We start from the raw sequence: 25,714 nt of genomic DNA on the forward strand, positions 1-25,714 counted from the left end.
GATATCAGCTGTGGATTACTCAGTCGCCGCTTAAATCCGCGGGAAATTTCCAGAAGAGTCACGTGAGCACGATGGATGCGGGCGTCGACGACTTGAGCGGTTGAGTGTTTAGACGGAGTTTGTTATTATTAGAACGACCTCTCTTTTTATTCTCAAGACGTCATCGGGTGAATTGCCTGGCTGATTCCTCCATGGCATCCTATTTAGAGACTATCGCTTTACCCCACCTCCCACCGTCTCTGCCGGTGCATGTTGCTCTATATCGCGATGTGCAGAACTCGGCATTTTTGAAGCAGCAGCTTCTGGCGGGGAATGCTGAATTCGAATACGCATTGATTGATGCAAGCATGGTAGGCTAGATTACTGATTTCTGGATATTGAACCAATGCACTGACGGCAATAAATAGGTCTTGTCGAGGGCACATGCCACCTCTGCTGTATTTCGAGCAGTCAATGACTACATACACGAACGACTCAAGTCGCGGAATGTGCACTCAGAGATTGTCTTCTCTCTGAGCCCGACAAACAATGTGCGTTGAGCATGGAGATCGCGTCGGAGATAAGCTAACTCTTGCCCAGATTGCCGATTCTTTCCGGAAGTTCGGCATCACAGACTCAACAAAAGACCTCCTGGTGGTCAAGGTGTCTGAGTCTCCAGAAATTACACATGACTCTGTTGCGACACATCTGGGGAGTTCCATACAAGGAACTCCCGTGCCTTTTGACGATGAGACACTTTCCAAGATCTCGGATGTGGGCAAGATCAAGAAACTCTACAAGCTAGGGGCTCTCCCATCACCAGGACAGGGAAATGCTGCGCAGGGTGACGATGCGAAGCGACGATTGGAGCTCTCCTTGTTGGGAGCTATTGCTTTGCGAGGGTCATGAGGGGCTTCTGCATATAACACGGTACTTTACCATACCGATGCAGACACAGCCAGGCTCGAGTCTTCGATCGGCTACCAGCATTTAACGTTGTCATGTTGCTAGTCAGAGCCGCAACACTACGGGGCATGTCTGAGAACGACTGCTTGCTCGAGAGGTACCGCGGGACCTCTGGAAGTCAGCGTCCCTAGAAAAGCCCACTAAGGCCTTTTCTGGGCGTGGGCCTTTATAGGTCAAGGCGATTTGAAACTGAGCGGGCCTTGGTAAATCACGCACGAATAAAACCATCCATGGATTGATCCAGTAGTGAACTATATATTTTGGATATTCACCGAAGCATTGTGTAGATTTACACATGGAAGCTATATCTCGGTCATAAATCGAATCGAAACAAGGAATAGTAAAACATTGCTATATGAGTTAATCTTGAGGATATGGCTGTCCAGCCGAAATACCGCGCGTTGCTCCGACCCAACAGCGGATCCCAAAACGGCAACTCTGCAACTCCGCCAAGGCCATGGTGATCGTCACTCCTACACCTCTCGCCCCATTGCAATCTCCCATGAGCTCTCCGGACTTTCGGTACAGAATTGGAATGCAGAGTTTTTGGACGCGCGAGCACTTGTGAGACATGCGCGACCCGGAACTTTCAAGGCTCGGACGCGACTCAACCTGATCCATCAACCAAAACATTCGAATGCGCAGCTTGGAATGATGGCCGGCGCCGATGTGATCGTTCTATCCTCTCCCCCAAATTCTCCTCCGCGCTCTCCAAAACAAGCTGCATACGACCCAGAGCAGCTTTTGGGCATCTCGCCACGATGCGCAACGCCACCGCCAATACCCTCGCCGTCGGAACTCTTCCAACCACCTTCGCGTTCTCGATTCTTCCCTGCACCAAGCGATGGGCGTCTCGGTGACGCGACGAAGCCGAAACGCCGCCCTGCCAAGAAAGCAGCTACATCGAACGACAAGACTGCGCCGAGCAGGTCGCGACCGAAGGCTAACCAGGTCGCAGGCGAGCCGGAATCCGCGGCCCTAGGGGTCCTACAGCCCGAGTCCCTTGATTCGAGGGACAACGCCGCGAAGAAGAAGACCACAAACTCCCAAAAGGGTCGCCCACGAGCGAGCAATAAGAGCAAAGACCAAGGAAATATGACACTGGCTGGAAAGGTGACCAAGAAAAGCAGCGACACGCAGGGAAAACAGCAAAGCAAAAACAACCAGAAGGCAACCCAGAATCTATCAAAACCAACCGAGGTGTCCGAAAGGCCTGCTGCTGAGGAATCGAATGCTTTGGGGAAGCATGAGGACCTACATTTGAACGAGGCGATGAGAAGGAGAATAGATTGGACTCCGCCTAGCGAGACTGCTCCCGGGGATGCCATTGCAGTCGACGACGATGACCAAGAGAAAGAAAAATCCGATGGCGCAAGTGGGTTTGGCAAGCTGCTTTCGGATTATAATTTTTCTGGAACAGCTCCTCGCGAGCTTCCTCAAAACCCAGAAGGCCCAGGGCCGACCAAACGAAGGCGATTAGAGGTATGTTCCAGCAGAATTGTGTTCGCCCTCCTATGCGGATACTGACACCTTCTGTTCTAGCTGGTGAACCCCCAAGTGCAACCAGTGCCTAACAGCAAACCACTTGATTCGGACAAAACGTCCGAAGAGAGCTCGTCATCGTCCGGAGCACAAGCCAAAAAGAAAACCAAGGGCAAAACCAAACGGTTTACAACCTTGACAGCTCGGATGACGGCACAGTATACCTCGAACGACGTCCGAGATGAGGATTCGGTTGACACTTGTGTACCGGATATAGGGACGACAAAGCCCAAACGAGGAAAATCCAAAACCGAGAAAGAACCACAATTTGTTGTTCTCTCCCCAGAAGCTGCCGTCAAATCTGTGAATGAGCAAGATCTCATTTTCGGGACCTGCAGCCAGCTAGAAAGAGAAGACTCGCCGGAGACACTTCGAGAGACGCAACAAGCTATCCGTGCCTCCGAGAGTCTTCTCTTTGAAGAGCGTGGAAACAGCCCCAATCCTAGCATCGAAGAAAGTGCAGCCCACAGCCTGTCATCTACTCGGTCCGTATCCAGATTGGTAGGCACAAGGAATCTATGGCGTGTTGCCGCCCGGGACACGGAGGGGTCTTTGGTTCAGAAGGAAGCTGTGGATATAGTCGATTCAGCGGGTCGGCCTGGCATTCCCGCAAAAGAGAACCTTGATACCAAGCAACAGCCAACCAGACCGAAAGAAGATAACTGGTTCGAGATCGACTACGAGGAAGTGGATTCGCCTGGACAAAAAACTACAACCACCAAGCAGAGCTCCGGCTCTACCACTGGCACCAGCTCCATCACCGAATCTCGAGCTTCTAATACTACCGAACCTGCCAAGACTTTTTATAGTAACTCGGCGGACAAGGCGAGCGATCAAAGAGCAGACTCGATCCGACCTGCCATGCCACAGTACAGTGGGTTTACCGACGCAGAACTATCAAAACAGATCATCGCGTATGGATTCAAGTCTGTGAGAGGCCGCAAGAAGATGATTGGCCTTCTTCAAAAGTGCTGGGGATCCAAACATGGCAGTAGCGTCACTGAGCAACCGACGATGCCTCAGACTGAACATCCCACAGAAGCAGCTCCTGGTCAGCCGCAAAGTGATAAAACACTCGCACAATCTTCGGCCCAGGCCCCGCAAGCTAAATCTAAGGCGAAGGCCAAGGCCAAGTCCACAACGAGCACCTTGCCTTCTACAATGGACAGGACTTCGGACGTGACTGAAAAACCAAAGTCTATTCCGAGGACTAGCCCAAAGAAAAGCCCCCAAAAGAGCTGGACCAGCAGATCAACTATACAGCCCTCATCCTTCATGGACGTGGAAGAGATTCAAGATTCCGAGGAGGAACTCATGCCTTCTCCGAGCCAAATTCAAAAGCGGTACACAGAAATGTACTCCAAACCGACGGATCAAGTCCCTGCGCCGCCCTTGGATCTGTTCACTAAAACACCACCCCCGAGTCCGACCAAGCGCAAACCTGCTCCTTCCACGTCCTCGTCCACCACAACAGGACCGGCCACTTTGGACTCTAACAAACCCGAGTCATCTACCAGGCGGAGCAGCCTATTGGACTTACCAACCCAAATCACCAAAGCGGTGCGCGCCCAGCCCAAACTCTCGCCGCTCTCGACATCGTCCAGCTGTCGTAGCCGCCCGACATGGCACGAGAAAATTCTTATGTTTGATCCCATCGTTCTGGAGGATTTCACTGCGTGGCTGAATGTCGAGGGGCTCAGTCTTGTGGGCGAAGATCGAGAGATTAGTGCTGTGTCGGTGAGAGAGTGGTGTGAAAGCAAGGGCATCTGTTGCTGCTGGAAGAAGAATGTTATCTGGTAAGGCAAGAGGGGTCGCCTAATATCTTTGTCTATATGTATATATTAGCCGTCCCCTCGAGTCGGACCCACAGCATTTTCAGCTGTTAGTCCTCCCTACCGATACGCAAATTCCCACCGATACGTAAATTTTTCTTTTTATTCATCTTCTTTATTATATACTCAGTATACCAAAATTCGACAAAAATACCGAAAATCGCCTTAATCAGGCCTACGAAGTAGCAAAACGCGATAAAAAACCAAAAATCGCGTCGCTAACGCGTGAATTCGACGTTCCCTATTATCGACTTCGCGCTAGAATTTATAGTCGTCCACTAAGAATAGCTACTACTCCTATTAACAAAATATTTAACGATTCGTAAAAAAAGGCAATTATTCGTTAGATTCGATATCTTAACTCTCTACAAGTTTCGCCTATAATTAGTATAATTAAGGATTATACGAATCAAATTTTAAAACGGAATTCTACGAACAACACGTTCCCTATACTACGCGTTTCGAAGAACTAGATATATTGCTTTATTAAACGCCTCCTACTAGACTTATAACTAATAAAACAAAAACTAATCGAGAGAAGCCGTCTATAAGTAAAGGATATTAGATATTTAGTAGTTTAGTTCGATCGTCTAGAGCCGTATATAGCTAAAACTAGGGCAAAAAATATCTATAACTTCAATAAAACTAGTTTCTAACTTAGTTAAAATAAAACGCAAAAGATCGTTATAGCTAATCTATAACGAGTATAACGAGGTAATCTTTCGATAGAGAAAGGCGAATCTCTTACGTCTATTGAATATATCACTATTAACGGCTTCGTTCTCCCTTTTTATCTCGTTTTTCGCGGCGAATATTATCTTAAACGATAGTATATAATAACTTCGTTTCTAGATAATTATTGTATCGCTATAAGCCTAAAAAGATATATAAATAATAAAATCATATATAACTAACTTTAATAGTTTTAAATTTATACTACTTCTCGCGCGAAGGGTTAAAAACGGCTATTTTTGATAGATAATTACGGATTGTATTTAACGTACGAATTAATCGATTTTTGTTAATAATTCGATATTATTCCGATCTATTTTATCCCTTATATTACTTATTTTACTTAGCCGCTCGATAGAATACTTTTTTAAATATTAAAATACTATTTTCGAAGTCGAAATAGTGATTTTTCGAGATAGGGTAACAGCGTAGATAATAAAGTAGATTTTCTTCAAGAATTACCCTAAATTTAATAGCAAACCTTTACCCCTCGGACAATTCGAGATACTTTTAAGGATCGAGATATTTATTCTTTTAATCCTTAGAAAATCTTCGATAGACTCCTAAAATTAGACTCGCTAATTATCGAAGGTCTAGAGCCCTTTAATAATAAGAATATAACTCCTCTACCTCCTTTTAGTTTAACAAACTCGCCTCCTTTATTAATTTATTATATATAGCGAAATATTAATAAAGCGAAGGGTTAAATCGATAAGAGTCCGTAGCTAAATAATAGCTATCGATATCGCCTTAATCGCCTATTTAAAACCTCTATCGAAGCTACTAAACTCGCCTCGTATTCGTAATCGGTTCTCGCCTAATATCTTTATCAAATTCAACCTAAAAAGATACCTAAAAGTCGTAGACAAATCCCTATATTAGGACCTCTCTCAGTAAAAGATACAAATTATCGAATTACGGACCGTACAACGAAAAAGATATACTAGAATATTCGACGAGCGAGAAAATAGGTAGTTTCGCAGCCACCCTATATCCCACAACGAGATCAGAATAGGGAGATATTGGTATTAAAAGAAGGCGAATTAACTACTAAGGACCCTCCGCTATTTTTTTTTAATTCAGTTAGTGAAATTGTTGAATAATTAATAAATAAAGAGAAAAATTTACGTATCAGTAGGAATTTACGTATCGGTGGGGAGGACCAATAACTGAAAATACTATGGGTCCGACTCGAGGGGACGGCTAGTGCTGAATTAACCACGTCTTAGGATCGATTTTCTTATTAATATAGAAATAGACCCTTAGCCTACCGTCTTCTCTTTTCTCGGAGCCTATTATCTTTAGAAGAACGTGAAACCTACCTCTGAAGGTATAAAGTATATTAATACCTATCGGTTCTATCTAGTGATATATCTCTAGTTCTTGAATCGCGAGTACCTTGTAATTATTACGGGATAGACTGGCCCTAAAGGGGAATCGCATATCTAACCGTTCCTAACGGCCATAAGGGAATAAAGTGGAATTACAAGTGAGAGAACGGGATCTAGGGATAGAGATAGAAAGTCATATACCTAGACGTTAACTAAGGAAAAATATAGGATAATAGCTACGCGATACGCGTAACGCGTATTACGGGGGTTAACCTATAATAGTACTTTCTCTTCTTTTAGATCTCCGAAGGAGATAATGTAGAAGTATTCACTATACGGCTCTTAATAGTAAGCTTCGTATAAAGGGGTCGTAATAGATAAATAGAAATCTAGTAATTAGAGGAATTATAATAAAAATAAAGATTATTCTTAAGACGATTATAGACGTAGTTTATCGATTTAATAAAATTTATAGAAATAGATAAAGAAAAGTAAATAGAGAGTATATAAAAGATATTTATATAGAAACTACTTAAATAGGTACTAGATATATAGCGTCGTGATCCTAGTTCTAAATCAGGGATTTCTGAGTTAGTAAATAGAATGGTTTCTAGGTAGATTTCTAGATAGGTTTCTAGAATAGTTAAGGCTAATAAGTTCGTTAGTTAATTCGCTAAATAAGCTCGATATAGTTATTATATATAAGGCTAAAGAGTAAATTATTCGACTCCTTAAAAATCTAATATAAAGTAGACCGGAGCCTATAATAGAGCGTCGCGAGAAATAATATATTAGACTAAGAAATTATATTAGTTTTATATGAAATAACGTTTAAAATAAATAAAGTAAATAATAAATAATTCGTTTTTTTTATTATTATATAGATATAAAATATTAAATAGCTTTCTATTATTCGCGTGGGCTATAGTGTTACGAACTGCTAACTGGTCACGGTGAGTAACGTCCGCAAAGGTGATACTTCTCTAGGAGTACTGCAGGCCTCAAGCGTATCCGCAACCGTACCAATGCCTCGGGGGCCTTCTATGGGCTCGGGTCTCTAGGGTGCTTGCAAGGTGTGCCAGTTAGAGCGCCGGTCAAGTCAGTCACTTAGGGATCGAGGATCACTAAGTAAGCTCCCAAGACCGTTGGAGGGTTGTCGCTATGTTCGAACTGTGAAGTACCAAAGGGTGGTTCCAAGTAACAATGATGGGATTGATCACGAAGAACTAAATACATGTGGTAAAGACTGTCCTTATATATCCCTTGCCCAGTATTCCACGCCCTCGTTTGTGGTATACTGCATGCAGGCATGTAGTAGTCCCATTGATATACCATCCGATATACCATTCCTTGGCGATGGATCGTGGTATATTGTCACGTGACTTATACCCTTGTTGTCCTGCATCATCACCGCGGGGTTGGTTGGCTCTGGTTTCCTCTTGTACCCCTGTTGGCGCGAGTGAGGTGGCTTGGTTCGTAACATCATCTCCCCCTCTTCCAGATTTTCGTCCTCGAAAAGTCCTTAAATTCTCGGTGTCCCCTCTAGGTGAGTTCCCACAATGTTGTCCCGTCATGTCCCCCCGCACTGCCGTTAAACCGAAGCGTAACAAGTACGCTGATAACGCTCGTTTGGGTGATAGGATTGAACGAACTGGTCGCCCCGTGGATTTCCCGTGCGATTATTGTCTTATTCGTGGAAAGTGTTGCATCATGAGTCCTTTCGTGAAGAGTAAGAAGTGTTCGACTTGTGCTCGTCGTGGACACACTTGTGAGAGGAGTTTCCACACAGATAAGGAGTGGGATGACCTGCAACAAAATGAACGAAAGTTGGCGTCCGATCTCGAGGAGGCCCAAAAGCAATTTCTTCAGCATTCGCAAAAGATGAATGAGGCGATGGCAAAGGTCCTTCGCCTCCAAAAACATCAACAATTTCTCAAAGAACGTGGTGGTCGGATGTTGGATCACGATCAGACGACGTTGGATCGGTTAAACGAAGAGGATCCCCCTACCGCCGAGGAATTTCGTGATTTTGATCGGTTGGCGGAGCAGCAGGAGATTCGTCAATTGGCTGCTACGTCGGGAGACGCTAGTCTGATGAGGATGACTCAGTCTCTGGATCAGATGCCTCCTGGCTTCTGGAGTGTCGAGGCTGCGATTGCCGAAGGGAATTTCGATCTATCCGCTGGTGGAACTGTTGAACCAGCTGAGAGCAACCCGTCAGGTGCTCAATAGGTTCCCAAGTGTTTTCAGAGGTATCGTACCCCTTCCATTTGACAAGGTAGTGAGGCTTGCCACTGATGCGTTTGTTGTCCAGAACTTTTTCGACTTCATATTCGTTTTCGGTTTCTTCTTCGATTTCCACGTTGGTAGCGAGTTCGGCGTTTTCTGGTGCGGGTTCGAGTAACGAGATATGAAACGTTGGGTGAATGCGTCGCATGCTTTCTGGTAGTTTCAAGCGAAAATTGACTGGTCCTGTTTGTTCTTCAATTTCGAATGGTCCCAACTTCAGGTGGTCGAGTTTCGCGCTCGGTCGCTTGGTTTTGATGTTTCGTCGTAGGAGGTAGACCTTCTCCCCCTTTTTCAGATCAGGGCCGGCTCGGTGGCGCTGGTCGTAGTGCGTTTTCATGCGTAGGTTCAGAAATTCGATGTCTCGAGCCATTTGCATGTGGAGTTGCTTGATCCCGGTGGTCAGTAGTCTTGCGGATTCTGCCACAGTTCTCTCGTTTCGGGGTTCTCCGATTAACTTGGGATTATACCCATAGTTCGCGAAGAACGGCGATTCCTTCGTCGTTGCATGCATCGCGTTGTTGTAAGCGAATTGTGCAATTGGTAACAATCCTGCCCAATCGTCTTGCTGGTGGTTCACATGGTGTCTCAGGTATTGTTCCAGAGTCTGGTTGACTCGTTCTGTCTGTCCGTTGGTTTGCGGGTGATATGCAGTAGAGAGTCTGTGCTCAATACCCATTTGGTCCGCAAATGATTGCCACATATTGGATGTGAACAGTTTGTCTCGGTCCGATGTGATCTTGTCGGGTACTCCATGGTTTCCGAAAACGTAGCGAAGTAGTATATTCGCCATTCGGTTTGCGTCGATGCTTTCTTTTGTCGCAACCATATATGCGTACTTTGTGAGTCGGTCGACAATGACCATGATCATATCGCAACCTTCTGATTCTGGTAGTTTCGTGATAAAGTCCATGGTAATCCATTCCCATGGCCGCGTTGGCGTGTCTGCTGTCTGCATTTCCCCGTAAGGAAGGTGTCGTGATGGCTTGTTCCGTTGACATGTGTCGCAACTTTTGATGTACCCCCTTACTTTTCGGTGCATGTTCGGGATGTAGTAGTTGCGTGAGATATGTTCCATTGTTTTTTCAACTCCCATATGTCCGTGCGTCGGGAAGTCGTGGTGTTTTTTGATGACTTCGTTCTGCAGCGATCGTGGAACATAGATCAAGCCATGGATGATGACGAATCCGTCGTCGCTTGTAGTGCCGTTGTGACGTTCGTTCCCGAGGACTGCTTGCATTGATTCGTCCTCGGCGGTGGCTCTTCGGACCTTGTCTAGCCATCCGTCGTCTTCGATTTCGCTGGTTGCTGCGAGTATTTGTCGGTTGTAGACGATGTCTCCTTGGTCGTTTGTAGTGAGGATAGCGGGCTCCGCTTCCTTTGTGCCGATCTGATAGTCAGGTCGTCTGCTGAGTGCGTCTGCGACAGCGTTTTCAGTCCCTTTGCAGTGAACAATCTTAAAATCGTATTGTGCAAGGGTTTCAGCCCATCTAGCTTGCCGTCGAGTGAGTTTCTTCGTGGTGGTGAAGAATGTCAGGTTGTGGTGGTCCGTCTTGACCGTCACAGTATGCTTTGCTCCTTCGAGGTACGCTCTCCAGACTTGAAATGCTGACACTATAGCAAGCAGTTCTTTGTCGTGGATGTCGTAATTGAGTTCTGCGGGGATCATCTTCCTAGACCAAAATGCGATTGGTCTGGGCTTTCCGTTTTCGTCCGGCTGGGTCAGTTGTGCTCCCAGGGCGTAGTCTGATGCGTCGGTTTCCATCGTGGTTGGCTTTTCGTAGTCGAAGATTCCAACGACTGTTCGTTTCTCGAACAAGCTCTTGAGTTTTTGGAATGATTCTTCTGCTTTGTCGTCCCAGTTGAACGTTTCTCCCTTCTTGGTGAATCGGTATAGTCCGGCGGCGTATTTCGAGTAACCCGGGACTAGTTTCCGATAGTAATTTGCCAATCCAAGAAAGCTTTGTACGTCCTTGACGTTTCTGGGTGTGGGCCATTCCACAATGCTTTTGACCTTTTCTTCTTCCATTCCTAGACCGTCGAGGCTGATGGTGTATCCAAGGAAGCTGGTTTCCTGGACGTGGAATTCGCATTTCTTGAGCTTCAGAGTGACTTTGGCTTCTCTGAGCTTCTGCAGCACCTTTTTGTTGTGTTCAATATGTTCTGCTTCGGTCTTGGAGAATACTAAGATATCATCCAAGTAAGCGATAACAAAAACATCGAGGTATTCTTCCAGAACGGTGAAGATGAACCTCTGGAACGATGCTGGTGCGTTGGTAAGACCAAAAGGCATAACCACATATTCGAAGTGTCCGAATTTGGTCCTGAATGCTGTCTTCCATTCATGGCCTTCCTTGATCCTGAGCCGATTGTAAGCCTCAGTGATGTCGTACTTGGTGAAGTATTTGGCTCCTTGAATGCGGTCTTGGATCTCGTGAATCAGTGGTAACGGATGTCGATCTTTGATGGTAATCGAATTTAATTGTCGATAGTCCACACAAAGTCGAAGACTTCCATCTTTCTTTGGTACGAATAGGATAGGATATCCTGCTGGTGAGGTGGATTTCCGAATGTATCCTTTCCTCAGGTTCGTGTCGATGTATTCCTTCAGCGTCTCCGATTCCTTCTGTGAGAGCTGGTAAATTGGTCTGAATGTAGGCTCCTTGCCTTCTTCGAGGTTGACCTCGTGGTCGTACGGGCCATGCTCTGGTAGCGTGCCCTCCTTTGGTGGCGTAAACACATCCTGGAAGTCTTGGTATTCCTCAGGAATCTGTGTTTCTTCCCCTGTTGCACAGAGGGCTGTGGAGCCGTGTTCAACCATCACGTACTCCCTTAGCTCGTCGTCTGTCATATCCGGTCGTTGCTCGGTGTTGACGATGGTACTGGCTTCCGTTGCCTTGTACTGTGCCCCGCCTCTGGGCCGAGTGCTCCTCTTAAGTTTGCCTTCGTGAGGGCCTCGAGGGCCACCTGTCACCCCTTGACTAGGTCCCTGTGCTGGTCTGTATCTGTTCCCGGTCCATGTCTCACTGGTTTGTCGGCATTCACATCGGTTGAAGACAATGAGTCCTTTCTGCCAATCGATAGCTGGGTTATGTCTTCGTAACCACGGAACTCCTAGCACGACGTCGTACTGCCCGAGGTTGGTGATGTTGAAGTTGATTGTTTCAAAATGATTTCCCAAAACCATCGGCAGGTCCCCTGTTTCGTGCGTAATTCCCGTGCTGAGTGGTTCTCCATTGAGTCCAGTAAGAGGTAAGAGCTCCTCTTTTCGTCGCCGCTGGATTGTATATTCCTGACAGCACTGTGGGCTCATGAAGTTTCCGCTGGCTCCTGAGTCGATCATCGCTCGCATATTCTTGTATGCGACGTTGACGAAGACTTTCATATGTGCCCCCCACTGTGTTGCTGCGAGTTGTGGTGTGGGTGCAATTTTCTTGTTGCCGTGCCATGTTCCTGTGTATTCGGGCTTCCACTGGGGTCGTTTTTCCCATCGCAAAGGTCTCGGCTCAACTCCAAGGTTGAGTTTCCCTGGGTAGTGGAGCATGCAATTGTCGTCGTAGCATCCTACAACCGCCCTGATGTCATGTTTCGGGTGTCGTGCGTATCCTCGACACGCGCATCGTGGATGCTCACATGGACAGGTTGGTTGGTCCTGGGATAGCTCTTCCCGAGCCGACTCATCCTGTTGGCCTTTTGTCTCGTCACTCGAGGTTTCTCTGTTCCTGGGGTTTTCCTGAGGCGTTTCCAGGATCGTCTCTTCCGTTTCTGGGAGTGTGGGTGGAGTTTCTGGGATCTCCGGCGTTCCTGGGATTTCAATTGGTGTCCTCAGGATACCTGTGCCCCACTCCTGGGAATCGTCCGACAATTCCTGGGAGTCGATGGTGTTCCAGGGACCGTACTGGGTCCATCCTTGACTCTCAATATCTTCTGAGCCTTGCTTGAAGCGCTCAAAGTGTTCCTCCGCGCTACCAGCTTGCGCGGGCGTCCTAAGGACTAGGTCGTCCATATAGACCTCGTTGTTTTGTGTCAGTTCCGCGGCATGATCCTTCGCGTACATCTGCGGCGAGTTTTCGATGATTTCATAGTCGATCTCTGGGAATTCTTCGTCGTCTGTTTCGGAGAGCATTCGCTCATCCCGATACAGTCCTGGTGGCTTGCTCCCATCCACAATCATGGGGCCTTCCCAGTCGCGCTCCTGCGTCGCGTAGAGCCGTTGAGGCTTCCCTTGTTCTGGTTTCTCGGTGCCAGTAGTGTCGTACGCACCTCTTCGTTCTTGGGTCGCGTTCAATTGTTGGGGTTTCTCCTGCCTCTTGCTTCGGCAGTCCTTGATTCGGTGTCCTGGCTTACCACAGTTGAAGCACAGGTTGTTGTTTTTGCGTCGTTTCTGTTCTTCGGTAGGCAGCCTTGCTGCATCGAGTTCCATTGGTTTGGGTCCGTAGGGGTCGTTGTCCCTTCTCCCAAAGTTCCGTCTTTGTTGGAATCGTCCGCCGTTTCCTCGTCCTGGGTTACGGCGCCATTGTTTAAGTTCGCTTTCTTCTCGCTGTCGGTCGTAGAAGCGGTTATCGATTCGTACAACAGTGTCGACGAATTCATTCATGGTGGTAGGTCGTCCGATTCGAGCGATTTCGTCCTTGATGTGTGATTTCAGCCCCCATAGAATGGTGGAATCAAAGCGTAGTCGTCCCATCCTAGGATTGCGGCGTGTGCCATGAACTCGGCAACGTAGGCTGTTGCGGAGGTGGTTTGTCGAGTTCGTGCAAGTTTCCGTTCAGCCGTTGCTTTCGCGTCGATATCGCCGAAGGTTCGTTCAAGCAATTGTCGGAAGCTGCTGTATCGCGAAAAGATGCCCTGGGCCATGGCAGACCAGGCGTCTGGAGTCTTTTCATAGTATTCTCGAATGTACGGTTCCAACCAATCCCATGCTTGTCCTCGTAGGTATGATGACACAAAGATGACTTTTGCGGCGTCGTTGACTAGCCTTCCTCTGTTCATGTCAAGGTGCATATCCATCTGGGTGAGGAACCCTCGAAGCTTAGATCGAGTACCGTCGAAGCTCTCTGCTTTGGGTAACTTGATTCCCACGGAAGATGCTGGTGCAGAGGCGGCGATTTGGGCTGCACTTTGCTCGACTGAGTCTCGAAGGTCTCCAATGTCGTGGTCATGCTTGCTGCTAAAGGTGTTGAGCTGGCTGATCAGGGTGTGAATCTGTTCTTCCAGTGCCCTGACTCGTTTCTCATCTTCATCGTCCGAATCCAAGTCGGTGTGTCGTGTTTGCGTTTTCGGTGGCAGAGGCTCGATCGCCTTGCCCTTGTTGTTACTGCCGTGCGACGCCATGATGCTTGGACTTCACGGTTCGATGACAGGGTGATCAATGTGTTACGAACTGCTAACTGGTCACGGTGAGTAACGTCCGCAAAGGTGATACTTCTCTAGGAGTACTGCAGGCCTCAAGCGTATCCGCAACCGTACCAATGCCTCGGGGGCCTTCTATGGGCTCGGGTCTCTAGGGTGCTTGCAAGGTGTGCCAGTTAGAGCGCCGGTCAAGTCAGTCACTTAGGGATCGAGGATCACTAAGTAAGCTCCCAAGACCGTTGGAGGGTTGTCGCTATGTTCGAACTGTGAAGTACCAAAGGGTGGTTCCAAGTAACAATGATGGGATTGATCACGAAGAACTAAATACATGTGGTAAAGACTGTCCTTATATATCCCTTGCCCAGTATTCCACGCCCTCGTTTGTGGTATACTGCATGCAGGCATGTAGTAGTCCCATTGATATACCATCCGATATACCATTCCTTGGCGATGGATCGTGGTATATTGTCACGTGACTTATACCCTTGTTGTCCTGCATCATCACCGCGGGGTTGGTTGGCTCTGGTTTCCTCTTGTACCCCTGTTGGCGCGAGTGAGGTGGCTTGGTTCGTAACATATAGTAGAGATATTAAAAAAATAAGAAGATATCTTTAGGATCCTAAGACTAAGAATCTTTAGCTAACTAACAGAGATATAGTATAAAGGCTTATTAAGGCTATTCTAGTTAGTTTTATATATAGTTAAAGGTATTAGCTCTAACGAGCTAATCTAATCAGAGTTTCGCTTAAATTAATAGGAGCCATGTATAAAGTGTATATAGTTTACTATTAAAATATAGAGAGTCTAGTAAATAGGATCTTAATATAGACTTAGTAGATAAGAGCTAGATCTAGAGTTACTAGATTGCTAAATAAGATATATTAAGGTCTATACAGAGTGACCATATCTTAATACGTTAGTTCTAGAGTTTCTACTAGAGCTACTATATAAATAGTATAATAGTAGACTAGTTAGATATATTGAAAAGAGGATAGAAAAAAGATTGTATAAGCTAGCTAGTTAGGGTCTCTATTTAGGTTTTTAGTAGTAAAAAACTCTATATTAGAAGTTCTAATAGCTAGTTAGCTATTATTACTATTTAGCTAATAGAATAAGTAATTCCAAATATTATAGGATAGACTAGCCCTATAGAGGAATTATATATCTAGCCATTCCTAATAGATATAAAGGAATAAAGTGGAATTACTAGTAAAAGAACGGGATCTAGTGTAAAGGGTCTACAGAGATAGTGAGACATGAAGCTATTCCCAACTGACGGAAAGGGTGGATTAGGTGATATCATATGATCTCGAGAAAGATAGGAAGTTAGACCTTGTTACCTAACCCACCCTAGGGTGGAATAATAACGATGCTTAGTAGAGACCTAGTCGTTTACATTATCGATGATACGTGGAGCTATAAAGATATTATACGATAAATCGATACTCTTGTATCAAGCTAGCAAGACAAGATTCAGTCTTAACAGCAACGAAGATATACTGTTTTCTCCTTATCTCTCTTCCTTGTTTTCTTTACCTGGTCGACAGGTTTTATACCCTGCCAAGTATATTCTTTACACCCAGATAGCTCTAGGACATTAGACCTTCAACGAGATAGACAGAAATTGGATCCACACACGAAGCAGCTTATCCTACGAAGATGTGGGACCACCTTCGTGTATAAGGTTTAAGTAGCGGTATAGTATCTCGCTAAATAAGCGGGTGAAATAAAACGTATAAAGATTATCTTACCTCTAGGTATTTCAAACCAACCATCCGCTTAAACTATGTTGTCTTTAGAGGTTTCCATAGCACTAAAAAACGGCAATAGTTTATCTAGACTATTCAGCAGAAGGCCGTTGCGCTATAGGCGTCGAATATCTTTACGTCGGCTATTAGACCTAAGCCTCGCTCGCTATTTTCTTGCCTAGGCACTATTTCGCGAAAGTTGATATAGCCTAAGTGTGCGATATATCTCGCCATTAGTAAATTCGATGCTCTTAGTAGATTCTTCTCGAAGTTGGGTGAGGGCCTCCGAAGGAATCCCTAAGAGTTTGGGTAGACTATCTCGAGTAAATATGAATAATACCCACCCTCAAGAGATATATCCACTAGTTAGTTTCTCTCCCCGAAAGATTCAGCTACCTTTGAACGATGTCTCCTATAGACGCAATTTAGCCACACGTCACCTTCGAAGATAAGCTGTGACTAGATCGTTGGGTCTAATAACGACTGCCGTGTGAGACCTGATTGCAATATCGCTTTCGATAGAGATTCATAGCATTTGTCCCAAACTTTAGGTGTTGAAAGTCAACTATGGCGCATGATTAATAGCATTGTAGCCTTTGAGCGGCAAGCTCATTTGTGTGGTGACCATAAGGATTGTCCGAAGTATCCATTTTGCTATGTTATGGTCTGCGACAGAGCGGTACTTAACCGATGCTACGACACCGTTTCGGGTTCGGTTCCCCACTACGGCTGCGCGACACTCAGTGGGATGGTTTCAACAATTTGAGCTTCAATCGTGATCCTTGAAACAAAATTGAAATTGGATGTTAAACCAGGGAGGAATTGTTCTATGCAACAGTTTTTATTCAGCATGTCCATGCTCAAGGGTCTCGATCTTCAAATTGTGGAATCGACCTACGGAAGAACTCTCGGTCGAGAATAGAAAGAAGCAATTTGAAAATTTCAGAATTCTGAGGACTTTCTGTTCTGCTTAGTGCATGCTTGAGGATGTACAGGGCTGAGTAGATGTCTAAGGATGTTCTTCAGCCAGTAGCTTCCTCACGCCTTCCGCGGCATGTCTTCCCAGTCCATCTAGATTGCCCAGACCCAGCAACTCAAGTACGCTGATATCAAACCCAAACGTCTGCCTCCACCAGCCGCGTATCTCGACACCAACCAGTGAATCTATTCCCAGCTGGGAGAGTGAGACAGAAGTATTCAGGTCCTCCGGAGACTTCAGAAGGAAGACGAACAGCTTCTTGCCAATCTCTTGGGCTAAGAAGTTCGCGGACTCCTCAGTACTGAGAATACTAGTATCTTCCTTAGCTTGGGCAAGGAAGGATTTGAGATTGTCACTGTTTGAGCCAGAAGTGCTTGCCCCAGTCTTAGACGAGTTATGGTAGGCAGCCATTCTCACGTCCTTCCTCCAGAACGCACGGCTTTTCGAGCTGCTCAGAGGAATTGCTGTCGATAAGCCCAGAACGATGGTATGTCTATCAGCAAATGGCTCAGCCAGGGTATCGCAGTCGATGGGAGACTTCGCCGGGAATAGAGCGGCTGCACTGACGGCCTCCATCAATTCGGGTTCTGTAACTCCATGCGCACTTGCAAGCTTCATTCTCTTCAGAAGGGCATCATCCTGCGAAACGTAGCCAAAGTCCTGGACAGCCCCAATATCCAGAGAAGAGGCCGCGAGACCTAGGCTTCTTCTGTATTGAACAAAGGAATCCAAGAAAGTGTTTGCTCCTGCGTAATTTGCCTGGCCAGCTTGCCCGGTGACACCAGACATCGATGAGAACATGATAAAGAAGTCCAATTGGATACCGGCGGCAATTGCAGCGTTGTGGAGATTCCAAGTTCCTTGGACCTTTGGGGCCACTGCCGTTCTCCACTCGTCTATGCTCATACGGCCGAAGTTCTGGTCACGAAGAACCATAGAGCATTGGATTATTCCCTTCAGATTTGGGGCTTGCTCCAAAGCGCTCCTCACGTCCTCGTATCGAAGAACACTTCCTTGAACAAGAACGACTTCACAGCCCATACTCTCAAGCTCTGTGATGGTGTCAGCGTCCTCTGGCCCTTTGCCAGCGCTTCTCGAGAGAAACACGATACGGAGTGCATTGCGCTCAACCAAATGCCTTGCAACGGCTCGACCAAGGCCACCAAGACCACCAACGAGAAGATAAGATGCGCCCTTGTCGAGGTCCAGGGTTTTTATCGCCTTGACGGATGCAGTGTCAAGCTTCAGATCGCCATCTGTGTTCCTGATTGAGACCACGATTTTGCCGAGGTGCTGGCCTGATTGCATATACCGGATTGCGTCTTCGATTTGCACAGCATCAAAAACCTTCTTCGGGCGAATCGGAGCGATTTGCCCACTCTGCAAGTACCACACGACTTCACGAAGAAGCTCCTTGACTTTCGATTTCTTCCTAGCCATGAGTGCGTCGAGATAAAAGCAAGCGTATGTCCGGCTTCCTAAGAAAGTGCTCATATCAAGTTTACCGGCACCGAGGAAGTCACGCTTTCCAATCTCAACCAGGGTGCCAAATTCGGCGACACAGCCCCAAGTGGCATGAAGGAGTTCTCCAGAGAGAGAGTTAAGTGCGAGATCCACGCCTTGTTGATTGGTCTCACGCATTATTCCTTTCACGAAACTGGTGTCTCTTGAATGGAAAATGCGATTTCTCGGAAGGTCAAAGGTTTCCTCGAGATGTTGAATCTTGTCTTCATTGCCAACAGTTGCATAAATTTCAGCTCCCACCATGCGGGCAAGCTGAATGGCAGCCAGGCCGACACCACCACACGCGCTATGAATCAACACAGACTAGAGGTTTATTAGTACGATGCCGAAATAAGCAACCGGTTACGAAGAGTGACGTACCTGTCCCTTTTGCAACTTTCCAATATGGAATAGCGAGCAGATAGCGGTTGCAAAGACCGCTGGGATACTTGCAGCATCTTCAAAATCGAGACTGATCGGTATTCTGGCACAGAGTCTCTCAGGGGTGACGACATGTGAACCAAAAGAGCCGTCGCCTAAGAGCATAACCCGGTCGCCCACTCGAAGGTCGGTCACCTCAGGACCGACACGGGACACAATTCCACTGGACTCCATACCCAAGCCATCCTGAGGATAAGGGACGACTGCTAATGATTCTAGGATATCCTGCACAACATGTGTCAGCTATAAAGAGAATTTAGATGAAATAAGGCTCTCACCTTAAAGTTCAGGCCAGCTGCGTAAAGCTGTACCTCCACGTCATCACCGTCGAGTATCCTTTTCTCCCGAGGAGCCCATTTCATGGTGCTGAGACGTCCGGGCTTGCTCACATCAAGTCCAATTCGCTCACCCAGAACGGCATCTGATGAAAGTTCATTGGTCAGGGAAAAGGGATATATTCTACCAACATTCACGGTACCATCACAAATAGCGTATTCGTACTCCGGCTTGAACGTCTCAGTCTCCACTCGTAGTTGGAATTTTGAAAATATATCAACCACTTTCTCCAAAGACGATCCGAAGTGGTCCACTTCACACGTGGCAAAGTCTAACAGCATCTCAGTACGGATCGTACGAGCGGCGCCGATCACCTGAGCATAGTTGGGATCACGGCACTGAATCTGACATGGCTGGGTCACCCAGAACAGTGCAGACTGTCCTAGATTGTTCAGTACTCGCTGGAAGGCTGCGAAGCGTGATTCTTCAATATCCTTGAAAAAGGGCTGCGTGCCATCGAGAAGACATATAATATCTTGGCCTGTTGGCAGTTCCTGGTCGATTTTATACGGCTGAACAGTGAAGCCTCTGGCCTCCATAGCTCTAGAAAAACGAATCAGATGGGTGCCGGAATCGTCACACAGAATAGAGACTGTCTTGTTGACTGCCTTGTGCTCAGCCCGTGGACTTGCAACCATGATGGCGTTCAGTTGATAACCCTCCTCGGCATCAAGGGCAACCGCATCCAGCCCATTGAAGCCTGCATCTCGTAGCTCATTCTCCCATCGAGCCGGAGTGATATAGGGTTGATCCGGGCGACCATCAGGTCCACCATACCACCAGCCTGGCAGAGTTCCAAAAATGAAATTAGGCCATTTGGAGGGAGAGTCAAGCTCATGAAGAAGTAGCCTGCCGTCGGGCGCAAGTAATTGGCGCACGTTTTTCAAAGTCTCATTTAGAATTCTTGTGGCGTGGAGGACATTGGTTGCGATTACAAGGTCAAATTTGTCTTCTTCGAAACCTTGATCGACTGGATCCTGGCTGATATCTAGAACACGGTACTCGATGTTCCGATAGTCTCTGAAGAGGTCTTTCGCAGCGACAAAGAATGCGGACGAGATATCGGTGAACGCATACTTCGAGTAAAGTGGTTGACCAGTGGGTAGGACTAGATGCTTCAGCATGCTGGCAGTGGATGCGCCGGTACCAGCACCAATCTCGAGTATGCGAAGATTGGGTTTTGTGTGCGCCAAATGGCGGATAAATTGGGATCGGTCCACAGCGTCCGTGGCAACGTATAGCTCTGTCAGAGTATTGTCGGCCAACAACAATTCAAGAGCATCCGTCTCCCCAGACAATAGTCCTTCGATATTGTTGACTACTTTCTGGACAGCAGTAGCACAGTTCTCAACTGGTGTCCCGCGCAGCTTTTGCACCAAGTTAGATATCTGCCCTTTGATAGAAAGATCATCCATGGCGAGCATTGGCGACTGGTTTCCGTATCCCTGGACCTGACGTCTGATCCAATCCATATACTTGGCCATATGAGGAAGTTTGGTTTGAGCTCCCTCGATGCGTCGTTCCGCGTACACCAGACACAAGCGGGAAATCTCGTCAAGAGTTGGAGTATACAGACGCCTAGGGACTTCGGGCTTGATGAGACGCTTGACGTCCAAGAAATCGATGTGTGGTCCCCAGGTGAGACGTGCCGATGTCATTGGCTTGTCGGTCTCTGGCTCCTCTGCATCCTCCAAGGGCGAGAGCTTTGTGCCTTCCATGTCCAGCACTATATTTCCATTTGTTATGCATTGTACCCGGCTAATAACATCGCTATCTTCATTGACGAAGACAGCGGATGCGGCGACACTGATATCGGCATCTGCGGTGCAGCGATGCACAGTCACTCTATCGATCCTTGTGGGGATGCGACGGTAATGTTTTGTCTCGGGGCGACCCTTCGCGGCAGCAAGAAGACCCGATTGAATGCAAGCGTCAATGATTGTCGGGTGGATGTGATAATTCTCTTCATCTCCGCAGACATCGCTCGACACGCGAGCAGCCGCGCGATCTTCCACTGTACCCGTCCGAATGTCATGAAGACGTTGGCAGTGGGGACCGTATCTGATCCCTGCACGAGAAAGGACGTCATAATACTTCCGACGTTGTACTTTCCTCGGCAGAAGATCTTCGCTTGGCTTTCGTCCGAGCTCGACCTTCTCAGCTGCGACTTGCCCTGTCCAATGTTTCATCCAGATATTGCCGTTGTGAGATGCGATCGTGAAGTCCCACCACTGACTGTTAAGAGAGTCGGTGAGGCGGACTGGACGGAAAGTAGTGACGAGTTCAGTCGGCGCATCTTCCGACAACACGAGGGCTGAACTCAGGACGACATTTCGCAAGGTGAAACAATCCTGTGCTCCGCTAATCTGTCGAATTCCTTCACCAATCATCGAAACATAGCCGGCACAGGGGAAAATAACATTGTCCTCAATCTTGTGGTCTCGGAGCCAACTGGCGTTTTCGATTAGCAACATATTTCGGAAACTGGGCTCGAGGCTGGTACTCTCCAACTGACGAATGCCCAAAAGGGGATGAGCTGGAAACGCACGATCTCTCCATTCTTGAGAAATCCTTGATTCGCTCCAGTAGCTGGATTTGTGATCCCAGGGATATCGCGGCAGATCAGGGAGACAGGTTCCCGTGGTAATGAGGTTTTTGAAGTCGACCGAGACATTGAGCTCAAACAATTTCCCGAGAGCGACCAAAAAGGACTCAACACAGTCCGCACCTCGCTCCATCGTACCAAAGTAAGGTGCTGACTTCGAAGCCTGAGTCATGATCTGTCTCACAGGGCCTGCCAGCGTGGCATGTGGCCCAACCTCCAAAAAGGCAACATTTTCAATCCGATCCAGGACTGCTGTGACTGCTGTCTTAAAGAGCACCGGTGACTCAAGGTTTCTCTGCCAGTACTTTGCGTCTAAAGCAACTTCTTCCGGCTTCCCTGCACCTGTGACAGAGGAGAAGAATGGAACTGATGGCGGCTTGCCTTCGACATCACGGCGCAAGGCTGCGCTGTACTCGGGCCCAACATCCTGCATATGGTATGAGTGATAAGCCTTTTCGACCTTGAGCAGCTTGGCTGTCACATCTGGATGAGCTTCCTTGATGCGGGAGATGGTGGATTGCACTTCATCAGAATCTCCCGACAATGTAACACTTCTAGGGGAATTCTCGCATGCAACCACGACGTTGGGAGGGTTTAAGAAGCTGCTCACTTCATCCCAGCCCATTCCAATAGCAACCATGGCGCCAGATTTTGTCTGATTCTTGGCCGCCAGTCCTCTCTGCCATGCAGATATGATTGCTTCCTTGGCAGTGAGTGCCCCAGAGGCATAAGCTGCAGCAATTTCACCGCTACTGTGGCCGACAACCGCAGCGGGTTTGACACCAACAGCTGCCAAGAGGTCAACCAATGCGATCTGAACAGCCGTGCAAAGCGGTTGCGACAGCTCGGCAGATTGGACTTTGGAGGTTCTTGCAGGTCTGAGAAGTTCCTCCTCTAAAGTCCAATCAGGGGGATCAATGGCTTTGCGTAGTATTCCATCAAGAACCCGAATGCTGCTTTGGAAGCATAGGTCGGAGCGAAGAAGCAATTGCCGACCCATTCGTGGCCATTGTGCACCCTGCCCTGTAAACACCATGACCAAGTTCGGAGGGGTGGTTGGTGCCTTCTGACCCTGGCCAACAGCACCGAATGGCCGATCAGCGCTGGCAACGAAGTAGGATCGATGGAGTAGAAGGTCTCTTCGGTGGGCGAGGGTATAAGCAAGATCTTCAAGTTTGTCCGGGTTACGGCCAACCCAGTCCCGGAAGCTTTCAGTCATAGCCTTGAGTGATGCTTGAGAATTGGCAGACAGTAAGAGCAAGTGTGACTTGGTGGGATCATGTTCATCGGCTATCTCGGTTTTTCTTTTATGAATATTAAAGCTGCGTGCCGAATCAAGGATGACATGCGCGTTGGAACCTCCGATGCCAAAGGAATTGATACTGACTCGTTCGTGACAGTTGTCGGGCCATGAAGTCGGCTCCAGGGGAACAATGAGCTTCCGTTCTTTGAATGGGATTTTTGGATTCGGACCAGAGAATTTGATGTTCGGTGGAATCCTTTGATTTTCAAGAGTCAACGTGGCCTTGATGAGGGCTGTGAGACCTGATGCGCCTTCGGAATGTCCAAGGTTTGGCTTGACCGATCCGATGTGAACACCAGAGTCTCCGAACACGCGTGCAACAGCATTTACTTCAATTGGATCACCGACAGAAGTGCCAGTGCCATGGCACTCGACGAAAGCAGTCTTGGAAAAGTCCTAAAGCACGGTCAGGGTCATTCCCAGAGTGAACTGAATCTTTTAGAAGTGCAATCCCGGCCAACTCACGGCGATCCCGGCCTTCTCATAGGCTTTTCTAATCAGAGCCTCTTGGCTTTCTGTGCTGGGCTGATCAATGCCTTGCGTTCTACCATCACCATTTGTCGCTGTAGATCTTATGACCGCACGGATCGGGTTTCCATCCCGAAGAGCAGCATCAAGCGGCTTGATATATACAGCAGAGACAGCTTCGCCTCGTGCGTATCCATTAGCATCAGAGGAGAATGTCTTGCAGGAGCCATCTGGCGATAAGACCCCCTTTTCAGTCATAGCTGCTGTCATTCCGGGGGCCATGATCAAGTTCGCGCCTCCGACGACTGCTGCTTGACAATCACCGCGTTGGATGGCGGAGACAGCCTCATGCAAACAAACGAGTGCTGAAGAACAAGCAGTGCGGATCGTCATACTGGCCTCCAATCAGTTTTATTCTTGCAAGTGAAGCAATGAAGCAATACTCACGTTGGTCCTCTGAGATCCATCTCATAGGATACGCGGCTGGAGAGCATGAAGTCGCCGTAGCGGTTTACTCCAGTCTGCTGGAGATCTCGGTTTTGCATTATAAGCCAGTCTTCGCCATAGCTTCCTATGTAGCATCCTGTCACGCTACCCTGGATTTTCTATTGTCACCAAGTCTGTTTGTGGGCAAAGGGAGGGGAAAGTCTTACTTTGAAGTCTACCTCACCAGCATCATCGAGGGCTTCTCGAACAACTTCCAGCAGTAAACGCTGTTCAGGGCCGGTAAACTCAAGTTCAGCCCGGCTAAAGGAGAAACGGGAAGTATCAAACCTATCCAATTTGACACTCTCGTCTAGGAAGTAGCCATACTCGGCTGCAATGGTTCCTGGACGCCCGGAAGTGGAGTGGTATGCATCGATGTTGTAGCGAGACTTTGGAACGCGGCCTCGAGCATCACCTTTAGTTATGAGAAAATCCCAGAAATCCTGCGGACTTGCCAATCCACCAGGAAGGCGAACAGCCATGCCACATATAGCGACGGGAAAATCCCCAACAGCCCCGAGTATTTTGAGGTCTGAGCCGCTGTCTGGTGTGAGATGTATTTGGAGGAGCTCGACCTCGCTGCGTGATGTTAGCGTGGTGTTAGTCCGTTGCCAAGTTGCCTGGAGAAGGAGAGGGAAAGACCGAGACTTACAAGACCAGAGGCGAGTTCGGGGGCACCAGACCAGGAACGCCCCTGTAGAGTCAAAGTAAGCAACCCAATTGCTCTTCTTATAGATAGGAGTAGTGTAGTATATTCCGGTTTGCAGAGTTGTCGGCTCAGGAAATGGGTAGAGCGTTGCGTCATGTTCGGAAAGGGCAGGGTAATAGTCAAGGTTGATTATTGATCACGTACCTAGGACCGTAGGCATAGTCACTGCAAGTAGACTGGTTAGTCCGAGTTTCCTTGTCTGCCTCCATTGCAGTCCAAGGTGGAGAGAAATGGCACGCACCTACTGATCGACAGAATAGCCTTTTCGCCGAGGCTCATCATAGGCACACCCTCGTCCCAACCTATACGGGGAAACGCGTATCAGCATCCAAGCGTTTTTTTGGTTTCGTTATATTTACATATATATATGTAAACCAATTCCTGGGGCATCCGAGCTAACAACATACCTTTAATGACTCGGCCGACTCCGATGATGGTCTCGAGGGGACCGCGGAAGGAGCTGTCGAATCTATAGAAAACGGGAACCCGGTATCAGCATTCAATACCATTGAACAAGAAGATAGCCAGAGATGCATACTCATCACCCATGAAGTGGGTGTCTGCCTTGCTCTCATCATACAGACAGCCCGTGTAGTGGATAGTGACCTTCGCGCCCTTCTTGGGGAAGTCGGTGCCGTTGCCGGGAGTCAGAGTCTTCTTCTCAACGCCCATTATAAATTGCGATACGATATGCTATATTAGAGAAGAGTGGAAACGAATCGATTGTAGTTTGAAGAAGAGAACAAGAGAACCAGGCGAAGAGAAGAGGAAAAGAGGCAAGGGTTTATACGTTGTTTCTTCCAAGGGCCGACGGTAATCCTCTCGACGAGAATTGTAAATAGTGACATGTTGTACCGGGGAAACCTGTGTTTTTGCTTAAGATCTACAGTGACACAGCATGGTTAACGACGATTACGGCTTAGGCGGTTACGTGCGAGAAGAGGGTGGGGGCAGATCCTATCCCCACTGGGAGAGTCCCGGGGGCGCATAGCTGAAGCCTTGGGACAGAATAGTCCTAACGCAGGCTAATCTGGGCCGTGCGAAGTCATGAGACGGTCAACCCGTTGCTTACTCGCACAGGATCCTCGGAAAGCAAGGATCTGAGAGCCCGTATGT

General features: G+C 47.6%; 4 protein-coding genes across 4 annotated transcripts; 2 read left to right on the forward strand and 2 right to left on the reverse strand.

The window, feature by feature from the left end:
• Positions 1–191: 191 nt before the first annotated feature.
• Positions 192–888, forward strand: NUU61_005116 (EKC/KEOPS complex subunit CGI121/TPRKB; the record flags this gene model as incomplete). Its single annotated transcript, XM_056655698.1, has 3 exons — positions 192–350; positions 408–530; positions 580–888. The coding sequence occupies 3 exons, from the start codon at positions 192–194 to the stop codon at positions 886–888; spliced, it is 591 nt and encodes a 196-aa protein (XP_056511311.1).
• Positions 889–1,599: 711 nt separating this feature from the next.
• slx4 lies at positions 1,600–4,287 on the forward strand (the record flags this gene model as incomplete). The annotated part of the gene is made up of 2 exons (XM_056655699.1): positions 1,600–2,427; positions 2,488–4,287. The coding sequence occupies 2 exons, from the start codon at positions 1,600–1,602 to the stop codon at positions 4,285–4,287; spliced, it is 2,628 nt and encodes an 875-aa protein (XP_056511312.1).
• Positions 4,288–12,654: 8,367 nt separating this feature from the next.
• NUU61_005118 (C2HC-type zinc finger protein) lies at positions 12,655–13,265 on the reverse strand (the record flags this gene model as incomplete). The annotated part of the gene is made up of 2 exons (XM_056655700.1): positions 12,655–12,661; positions 12,724–13,265. 2 exons carry the CDS (start codon positions 13,263–13,265, stop codon positions 12,655–12,657), a joined length of 549 nt encoding a protein of 182 aa, XP_056511313.1.
• Positions 13,266–16,777: 3,512 nt separating this feature from the next.
• NUU61_005119 (reducing polyketide synthase sphB) lies at positions 16,778–25,270 on the reverse strand (the record flags this gene model as incomplete). Its single annotated transcript, XM_056655701.1, has 11 exons — positions 16,778–18,574; positions 18,632–18,916; positions 18,970–23,331; positions 23,401–23,797; positions 23,851–24,008; positions 24,057–24,468; positions 24,542–24,583; positions 24,743–24,763; positions 24,840–24,900; positions 25,006–25,067; positions 25,137–25,270. The coding sequence occupies 11 exons, from the start codon at positions 25,268–25,270 to the stop codon at positions 16,778–16,780; spliced, it is 7,731 nt and encodes a 2,576-aa protein (XP_056511314.1).
• Between the last annotated feature and the right edge of the window lie 444 nt (positions 25,271–25,714).

This window comes from Penicillium alfredii, assembly GCF_028826965.1.
Source record: "Penicillium alfredii strain IBT 34128 chromosome Unknown utg000007l_segment0_segment0, whole genome shotgun sequence".
NCBI classification, from domain to species: domain Eukaryota; kingdom Fungi; phylum Ascomycota; class Eurotiomycetes; order Eurotiales; family Aspergillaceae; genus Penicillium; species Penicillium alfredii.